A 10,088-nucleotide genomic window follows, 5' to 3' on the forward strand; every position below is an offset into this window, starting at 1 on the left:
TTTTTTTGCTTTTGCCTTCCCAAGTCGGCTCCTGGGACAGCTCCCCCACTCTAGTTACAATACCTGCTATAGTATCCGAAGTAAGCCTTTGGCTGAATAGAACTAACGTAAACTTCTTCAGTCCTGCTGTTTTGTCTCTAACGGCACAGTCATTGAAATAGGTAGGAAAAATCCATACAAACTACTCAAACTATGTGAGGCTTATTGTTTCCAAGGTAAAACAGCTCCAATCAAAGAAAATATTTTCTAGGAGAGACATCAGGGACCTACTGAAACAATAAATAGGTATCCAAGCTGCAGCTGATAATAGAAGATTGCCTTCACTAATAGGGATGACATGCTGAAGTATATTTCCTTCCTAACTTGAAGGAAATACAAGAAAATTACTAATAAAGTGTAGTGATCACACAGGTGTACATGAATGAGAAAACCTAAACACTGAACTTGATTTGTAAAGCAGGTAGCAACCTCTGCAGACCCTTTGTCTAGCTCTTTTAGGGCCGTGTTACACCTTGCATTGGGAGCCGCACAAATGTTGATCCAGGTTAATGCTAGGTTGGAGTTTTCAGCAGTTGCATCTTTAGTTTAGAAATCTTCTCTAACTGTTCTCCACCTGCACGGCTATGACCTGCCACTAGAGGCCTGGTGAGCAGGGAGGTACCTTCCAGCTCTACTTCTCTATGCTGTGCTTCTAAGGCAAGGCTGGGAGGGCAAGTGCCTAGCTCCCTTGGGCTAGCAGGGGGAAGCCGAGACTACACTTGCTGCAGGGTGTGTAAGAGCTGATGAAGGTAAAAAGCAAAGCAACCCGCATGAAATTAAACTAGCAGCTGGGCTAAGACTTGGGCAGGGGGCTAAGACTTGGCACCAGCTGCATTACAGCGGGCAGCACCCCCAGGGCTTGTAGGATGGTTTGAGCTGCCCCCAGTTCCCATCAGGGGCAGCTGTCCCCATGATCCAGGTTCAGAGCTGGCCTGTAGTTTGCTAGCAGGTGGCTGCACCCACTCCAATGTCAAGGGAGGGAAGGAGCACTGCCGAGGCATGCCATCTCCCCACCACAAGTTGGTTTCACTCAGCAGCTGGGAGCAGAGTAGCCAGTAGCCAGTTTCTATGTCCACACAGGCAGTGGCAGAGTCCTGTGCTTGAAGCCGGGATCCACCTTCAGCCACCCCATCCTGGAGCAGTGGCTTCCTCCCACCCCAAAGCAGCTGCCGCCAGTTCTCGTTGCATTGCGTGTGGATTGGGTGCACGCAGCAGGGCGCTGCTGGAGCCGTGGGACTGGAGCTCTTTGCCCGTCAGAAAAGGTAAGGAGCAAACTGTAGTACAGGCAGTCCTCGACTTACAACATTTATAAACTGACATCCTGTTTTAGCTTTCTGAGGTCAGTTTCGACTTTACAACGCTTGATCCGACACCACACCATGCCAGTGAACAAGTTTGTTGTGTCACTCATCTCCCTGGAGAACATCTGCCCAAACTTCCTTGGACACTGCCTTTAAGATTTTCTACACGTTCTGGATAATGATCGTACACCTGCCAACATGAATGCCTTGTGCCCCTGGAGGCTGGGGGGGCACAGCGAGCTCCTGCATGCGGTGGCGCTGTGGCAGGTGTGTGGCAAGTGCTGACTAGTGGTCGGCAACCACCCACAGCCACCACCCACAGCAGCTGCCAGCAGTGAGTGTGGACTGCCCACAGATGCCATTGGTGGTGTCAGTGGCACCTTTTCCCATGGGGTGTGCCGCCACGCTCAGGGGGTGCACATGCACCGACGTGCACCCCCTATGCATTGCCAATGCCTGCCAACGCTGCCACATGAGTGAGAAGGCACTGGCTGAGGCCAGGTTGGCCCTGGCACCAGGACTTCTGCCCCTCTGAAATGTTCCCCTGCCTGCAGGAGAACTTTGCCCCCCACATCTGCTCTGCCCGCTCAGAAACCGAGACAGCAACACCCTCCTGCTAGGCCCGGCGTGCTCAGGAGGAGGCACAAGCAAGTTATTAAGGGGCCGGACGGGCGCAGATGCCCTCCCGCCAAAGGGCAAAGCCCTCAGCGGCTTCATCTCGCGCTTCTGCGCATGCCCAGGCCCCCGCAGGGGTGCACGCTGTGGGCCTCTTGGGCGCTCTCCACGTGTCCTTAGTGGCGGGGCGGGGCGAGCGGCGGCGCAGCCAATCCGCGGCGCCCACGACCCACCCCGGCGAACTTGGAACGCGGGGGCGGGGCGGGGCAAGCTGAGCTGTCTCGGGGCTCTGCGCGGGCCATGGTGCGTCCCGGGGCGCGCGGCCGCCCGCTGGGCTCGGCGCTGCCCCTGCTGCTGGTGCTCTTCGACCTGCAGTACCAGGGTGAGGGCGCCGCGCGCGGCAGGGGCAGGGGCGATGAAGGGCGCGGGCGGCAGAGGCTGGGGCGCGCGTCGCGATCTGCCGGCTGGCTCCTGCCCCGCGCCGCCCAGAGCTGTGCTGGGACCCAGCTGCTATGTGCTAGGGCAGCGTGTCTCCTCAACCCGTGGGTTTCTGCCCCAGGGGTGGGTCGCAAGGATATACGAAAGGGTGGTGCACGAACTTTGAAAACGGATTCTTCTTGAGAAAGAGAGAAACGTGGGACAGCGCGGCTCTTCCGGTTTAGGCTGGCACAGTTTCAGCCTGTCAGGGGCTGCTTGCCCCCCCACCCCCTATGCATCCTGTGGGTAGGGAGCACTGGGTTGGGACTGGCTCTTGATGTTAACAAATGGGTCCTAGTACAGAAAAGGGTTGAGAACCACTGTGCTAGGAGTGAGGGGAGCAGGGCTAAGGGGACTTGGGACAGTAGGAGCCAAGGAGGAGAAGGGGGACTCTGCGGAGTGGGCAGCGCCAGCCAGAGCTGGGCCCAGTTCAGTCTTGGCAAAGACCAGCTCACCCGGGAGGTGCCCTGCTGCCTTGTGGAGAAACGCACTGGGCTTGGCCTTGCCCCAGGGTTGCGGCAGCGGGGACTGACCAGGCTTATAAGGGGGGTGGAGATGGGGGACAGTTAGTCTGGCAAAGAATAAACCCTCAGATCGAGCCCTACCCCAGGTACCTCTTGTAACGAAGACACCAGGCTCAAAAGTGAGTGGAGGCACTGTCTTTTTAAAACCAACAACTGCTTTAAAATAAATACCATATCTTAGCCACACGGGAAAATCACACGTATCAAGAGTTCTATCAGGGTGGCAACAAGTGCTTTGCTTTCTCAGTGTTTTGGGAGCCACTAGTAGAAGGCCAGTTCCTGAAAGTTGAAACAGCTGTCTTGGTCCTAAAAAGTGACTTTACTCAACTCTCACTGACTTTTTTTTACTTGGAAGCCAAGCAAAAAAGAAAAAAAGAGCTTATTTGGAAGTTTGCCTAGGTCTCTGACAATTGCTTTTTAAAAAAACATTTCCTGCATTGGCATCAGTAATAGGGTTTTCAAGGCAGATTATATTCCCCACCTGTACTTATACAGCCAATTTGCTTTCAGATTTGTACCCTTTGTGACACCTGTTTAGACCAGGGGCCAGCAATCTTTTACATGCCTTAGGCTGAAACAACACAGCTCCAGTCCAAAGTAGGCCAGGTAGCTACAGCTGCATGACAGTACTGGGGAACCTTGCTCGTGCCCACACCAGGGCCACACAGCTGGGAGCTGCGCTCATGCTGCCGCTGTGCTTACCTTAGGGCTGATGGAGTTGTGCAGGTGTCTGTAAGGGTGCAGTTTGAGAACACGGATGTTTTACTGGTGTCTTTGAGGGTAGGATTTGATCTTTCTCATTGGTGGTGATGTGCAGAGTGGAAAGAACCCTGTGTGAATCTTGCAGCCAAGAGTAAATCTGTGGACTTCTCCAGCGTTGCATTTGAAATGCATTTCAAAATTATGTTTAATAAGAAATCTATAATGGAAATGTGCTTCAGCTGGCTGGTAGACAATGTAATATTAAGTTGGAACATGCTAACCTGTAGTGTCCGATTATGTCAAAACTTTGTATTGTATCTTCCGGATACTTCTGCTACAGGAAGCAAACTAATTGTGGTCAGAAAAATCAGTCGAAGCCAGGAGTTGGCAATGCTGAATTTGGCCTGTGGAGCTGTGCTAGGGCTGGGCCATGCCGCTTCCAGCAGCCCTCCCAGCTCTGGTCTGACACAGGTCAGGTAATTTCAGCAGCCTGTCAGCCAGGGGAGGAGAAGGGAGGGATTTTTTCCCTGTGCCTGTCCCTGTGCTGGTGCCTGGCAGCTAGGAGCAGTGCCCACACAACCAATGCTTCCTCAGCTGTGGCATGGGTACTGCTTCCAGCTGGTGGGGAGTTTTGCTGGGGCCAGACATCTGCAAACTATGGTCACCTATACATGCTGATGCCTGCTCTGATGCTTTCTAATTGGAGTGGTCCAGCAGCCTTGGCGTCTCATGTACTCAATGTTCCCATGTTTCAAAACGGTGGTGAGGGTACTTTAACTAAAGCATCCCAGCTGCCATTTTGAAGCATGGGGTGCTGAATACATGAGACACTGTGGGCGTTTTAATTAGTGGTTCCCGAGAGCTGCTCTAACTACCACCCCCCCCCCCAACCATGTGTAAGGATGCCCTATGTCCATGCTGCTGCTGTTAGTTTCCACACCACATCCCCTACTTCAGTTATGGCATGGGCACAGCTTCCAGGCAATGGAGAGCTGCTCTGCAGCCCAGGCTGGGGCAGGGGTAGCATGGGCACAGTTTCCAGATACCTGGTTCCAGCACAGCGGCAGCATGAGCGCAGCTCCCAGCTGTGTGGCCCTGGTGTGGGCACGCGCAAGGCTCCCCAGTACTGTCACGCAGCTGTAGCCATCTGGCCTACTTTGGACTGGAGCTGTGTTGTTTCAACCTAAGGCATGTAAAAGATTGCTGGCCCCTGGTCTAAACAGTTTTCCATATTCTGAAGCATTTGGAGATGCCATACCATTATGCTGATAATTGTGGGTATAGAGGTGCCAGACTATGCCAAATCACTTTCTTATATATGGCCGTAGTATGCGTGACCTGGTGCCTTGCTAATTGTGGCTGCAGTAGGCATACGTTTCCTTTCTAACACTGGATTTATTTTCCTAACAGAGGTTTAGTAGACTGATGATCTTGATGGGAAGGGTACCATGTGGAACTAGATTGGACACAGCACTCATAAGAAACAGTTCTGAACATATTAGGGTGGCCAAAATGTGATGTAATTGGGCACAATATCTCTTTCGAAGTAGCACTTTCTTTGGTATATATGAAGCTAACAAAATACACGACTGGTATCTTTTTGTCATACACTAGGTGGTACACTAGGTTCTGTTGACTTGCATAACTATATTGTTGAAGGAACAGTTTATTGGAGCATGCATCATGTTGAAGTGTTACTGGGAGCCTGCCTCCTGTGCAACACAGGTCATCCCTTATGTCCCTCTCTGGTCCCAAGCACAACCTCTCTGGTTTCAGAAAGAGTTGAGGAGATTCTCCTAGAGGGGGGTACTGAGGATGGTTGAAGAAGTGATGGGTGAATTTACTGCTGATCAAAAGACATACACTGTGCAAGCGTGTCTTCTGTGAAACTCATTGAATTGGAAGGATAGTCATTTCTATCTTTGTACCTCATGTTTTTCCGTATTGCCAGTCTTTCAGGTCTTCTACAAACAAGTTAAAAGCTGGAAAGATGAAACTATTTTTGAGAAGTCCCCTGATTTAAGAATTTATATAACAGGCCAGTTTTAAGCTGAAGTCTTATGTGGATGCTAGTTGATAAGCTTGGTTTTATCTTGTCTGAATGTGAATCATGACTGACTTTGACAGGCAAGTTTCTTTGAGTAGGTGTGATATCTTTTATTAGACCAACTGAGTAGTTGGACTACGTAGTTGGTCTAATAAAAGAAACCACATCTGCTCAAAGAACCTTGCTTGCCTACGTCCTTAGACCAACACGGCTACAACCAAAAACGCAACGACTGACTTTGCCATTCTTCCCCTAGTATTCTGGGAGCTGGCTTAAAATGAGCTTTGGCTCTTCTGTAGGATTCTTCTGTTTTGTTATGCACAGTTTTAGGATTAGCACAGGCCCCTTTGTGAACATGGATATTTGTTCATCCCAGTTGGAGTAGGAAAGGGAGTACTGGGGAGGTCCTGTTTTTCTTCTGTTGCTCCTTTCAAGCAGCAAAATAAAGGGGTTATGTGGAGAGAAAGAAGAGTAAGGCCAACAGGGGCTTTTCACGGAGCTCAACGTTTTTAGCCAGGTTTGCTGTTACCAGTCCTCTGACCTCTTCAGGACTCTTCTTTCTCACCACTTACCCAGGGATGGTGTCAAAGTGTTAGTTCTCTTCCTGATCTGAGGCTGAAATGGATTGTTATGGAATGGTACTGGTGGGTTTTTTTTGTTTTTTCCTTCCCTCCCCCAGGACTTAGGTTTTGGGGAGTGGTGGTAAGGAAGAAAGAGAGGGATGTCTGCTTGTTGCTTAAAGTTACTCCATGGTCTTTGCTGGGGTGGGGGAGGAGGAGGTTGCTGGTGTTAGCATTGCCTCCTCCCTTTCCAGGTATCCTCTGGGACCTACTTTTAGAATTATACTAGCCAATGCTTTAGTTCAGGGGTGTCAAAGATACAGCCTGTGAGCCAGATGTGGTCAGTGGAGCCCTGTCATCTGACCTGTGGTGCTGCCTGTGAGTCCCGGGCTGGGCCTGCATGTCACACGCTCAATGCCGCAGACCCAGCGCTACGCACTGATTCTGGCACGAAGAGGTGGGACTGCTCTGCTGGGCTGGTCCAGGGCACGTGGGGCTAGCTGATCCAACTTGCAGACTAGCCCCTCACTGGCCGGATGAGTTGGGTACCACTGCTTTAGCTGATGGCTTCAAGGGGCTGATGGGCAGTTTGACTTCAAATGTTGCAGTACTTTCAGATGTATCCTGTATTAGTGAACCTCTTTGTGCCATTCCTGAAGGTTCTGTGTTACTGGTATCCATTTCCTCCTCTGTAATGCTAGAAATTTTTGCTGCTGTCTTTATCTGCACTCCCTCCCTCTTCAGACCTTATGTGGTTTTTTTTTTTTTTTTTTATATATTCTGTATGCGTTACGTGAATGATAGCATTAGACATTGTGATTGCCAGAGGTGTGGACCTGGTAAGTACTGTGCATTGGGTGGAGGTAGCACAGGGATTAGATGTTTGCTGCTTTCCTGAAACAAGGTATCCACTATTTTGATGAAGACTGTCAGTATCTTGGTCAGAGAATCAGTTGTACCCATGTATTGTTGCTGACCTCCCTTAACACTTCCTATCTACCAGCTGTCAGGCCTCGGATTAATTGCTGGGATTCTCCTACTTGAAACAGGCCTTGGGTTACAAAGCTCTCTGCACCAGCTCTGCCTACCTGGCAGGTCTGAGAGTATTTGGCACCCGTGACTCTTCCTTCCAGGAGCATATCTACAGCAGTGAATGCATTGGACAGACAACCTTTGTAAATTGGAAAATGCTACTTTAATTTAAATAGTAGGTGCTAAGTGTTTAGAGCAGCCATTATCAACCAGGGGAACTGCAAGATCCTTTTAATGGTATTGCACAATATTAGCACGGCTAGGTATGAAAACACTTACGTGTGATTTGCAAGGTAAGTTCAGAGATTTCAAACAAGAATCTGCAGTGTCAAAAACTTTCTGATGTGTTGTGGTCTTTCTGAGTTCTTTGCAACAGAAGAGTTGCTCTTGTTTTTTGACTATGGAAAAAATGAACGAAAGCTGAGAGCTGGGATTTTCAGAGGGCTACCTTCATTTTTAACAAGGTTAAGAATTGCTAGTTTAGAGAGGGGAAAGCATGTTGGAACAATACGTTGCAGTCATGAATCTCTCTTGCTCTTTAGTAATAGTAAGGCTAATGAAAGCTGTCTTCCTGAGCAGCTCCTTTGGGTTCGTTTTATTTAGCCAGAGTCCTTTTGTTCTTCCCAGCTGAGGTTGTATTATACAAGTATTATTATAATGGAGGGTGACATATGAAAGGCGTTGCACAAGAACCTGTGTAAATGCTATTTTTGGAGCAGCATTGGCATGATTAATGATGCATGAATAAGGAAGCAGAGACAGCTTCTTCAGACTTCAGCACTATTTCAAGGAATGGGGGGAATGAGGTATAAATTTGTATTGTGTTTGCAGTGTTATTGTAGGGTGATAAGAATAACAGAGAAGAAGCAGAAAGTGTTGTCTCTTTTGTAAGTATTGACCTGAAGAATCCTGTTTAATATTAGGCAGTTTGATACCTAACCTTTACCAGTGCAGTTTTATTGCCAACAAACATGATAATTTCACTGTGGCTTGTCATTATGAAGGATGTTTCCAGATTTGCTTCTGGTGTGGTCCACTGCCAAAATTTTATTTTTTTTAATTGCAGGAGAAACAAAGAGAGAGGTGATCTAGCAAAACATCTGTCCCTTATCAAAGTTACTTTGAAGTGGAACGTTGTCATTAATTGTTTCTATGCACTTCTGTTTTTGATGTGCATATTTATAGTTTATTTTATACTACCACCCATTCCCTATTTCCTCGTGGATAAAAATGGATGACTTCTTTTTTTTTTTTAAATGGATTTTTGTTTGAAGTATGCCTTTTAGTTTTTAAATAATTTTAGCAATAAATTGGTGTCCTACTTTTAAGGTCTAAACTAAGTATAATCTAACATTATATTTTAAATTTGATAAAGCTTTCTCAGTATGAAATGTTAACTAAAAAAACTTGACATTTTGTTACAATTTTCAAATTGCTACTAAACCATAAGGGTAGAGGCAGTTGTAATCATCAGTGCAGACAGTCTAGTGGTGCTGTGTTTTTACTTTCTGTTGTCTCTGATTGTGGGAGGGTCAGCTAGAAGATAGCTAAGTCTTACCTGTGTGTGATTTTAAATTCTTAGATTTCTATGAAAGTAGTACAATAGGTATGAATTCCCAGTTGTTTCCTACAGATATAGGGACAAAGGATATTTGGTGAAAATACTTTCCACCACTACATGGATGAGGATTGCCATTTCTTTCAGCAGAAATAAGATTAGATTGAGCATTTCACTGTTGCTATTTGGGTGCTTCCAGACATCTGGCATGATGTGCCAAAAGCTGGCAAATGCATCTTGTTGAACTATGTTCCAGGGGAGTTTTATTATCGCAGATCTAGTGCTTGGCCCCCAGTTGGCCTTGAAACCTGAATCATCGTTCTAGGCAAGGCCTGTTTGTATTTTACACGTTTCTCTACGATATCAGCATGTGTCCAATGGCCTGTATTAAGAGACTGATTTTTTTGTAAAGATCTTCAACCAAAAGCATATGCGACAGGACTGAAATGTCTGAGGGTACTTGGTGAGAAGTTATTGCAGCATAACACATGGACTGTTAAATGAAGCTTAAAAGACCTCTTCCTGTTCATTCTGCCGTGTGTCCTGAATAATTCTTTATATGAAGGCTTTTAACTTTAGTCGCAAGTAAGGTTAACCGTGTGTCTAGTTTAGCCAGAGCAGTCCCGGATTTCCGAGGCTGGTTCCAGCTGTATGTTGAGAATTATAATAGGTGTCCTGAAAACGAGTTGTGTGTGTTGGGGGGGACTCAGCCTAGTTATAAGCAGGGATCCCAGTTTTCCCTGATTGGAAATTGAAGATTTTTTTTAGTTTAAAAAAAAAAGAAAAAAAAAGTAACTGCAAATCCACACTTTTTCCATGATTTAAAAAGAAACACCGGTAGATAGATAGATAGATATTAATGGTTTTTCATTTAACTCACAGAAAATGTGGATTTGGGGTTACTTTTTTTAATTGAAAATTGGAGATTTTTTTTAAATAGAAGAAAACCAGGATCTAAAAAAAAACCCATCCATTTTTGGGGTTACAAAAGTCAACCCAAAATCTACATTTCTCTGATTTTAAAATGAAACTCGTCTGATACACAGATGTGTATATATAGTGGTGTTTCATTTTGATCATGGAAAAATGTTGATTTTTGGGTTACTTTTTTTAACCTGAAAATTGGGGATTTTGTTTTTTATCAGAGAAAACCAGGATCCCTTGTCATAAAGGAATATTTTTGGCCAAAGCAGTAGATATACAAACTATTGTATGTCCAGAAGATGCATAGGG

At 46.8% G+C, this 10,088-nt stretch overlaps 1 protein-coding gene across 1 annotated transcript in view; it reads left to right on the forward strand.

The window, feature by feature from the left end:
- Positions 1-2,204: 2,204 nt before the first annotated feature.
- The window catches only part of DNAJC3 (DnaJ heat shock protein family (Hsp40) member C3), a 54,801-nt gene continuing 46,917 nt past the window's right edge, over positions 2,205-10,088 (forward strand). Inside the window, exon 1 of the mRNA XM_019524989.1 lies at positions 2,205-2,337. Coding sequence (XP_019380534.1) covers positions 2,256-2,337 — 82 coding nt within the window. The 5' untranslated portion in view covers positions 2,205-2,255. The remainder of the gene's footprint in view (positions 2,338-10,088) is intronic.

This window comes from Gavialis gangeticus, unplaced genomic scaffold (assembly GCF_001723915.1).
Source record: "Gavialis gangeticus isolate Ggan-Ray unplaced genomic scaffold, GavGan_comp1, whole genome shotgun sequence".
In the NCBI taxonomy this organism is placed as follows: Eukaryota; Metazoa; Chordata; order Crocodylia; family Gavialidae; genus Gavialis; species Gavialis gangeticus.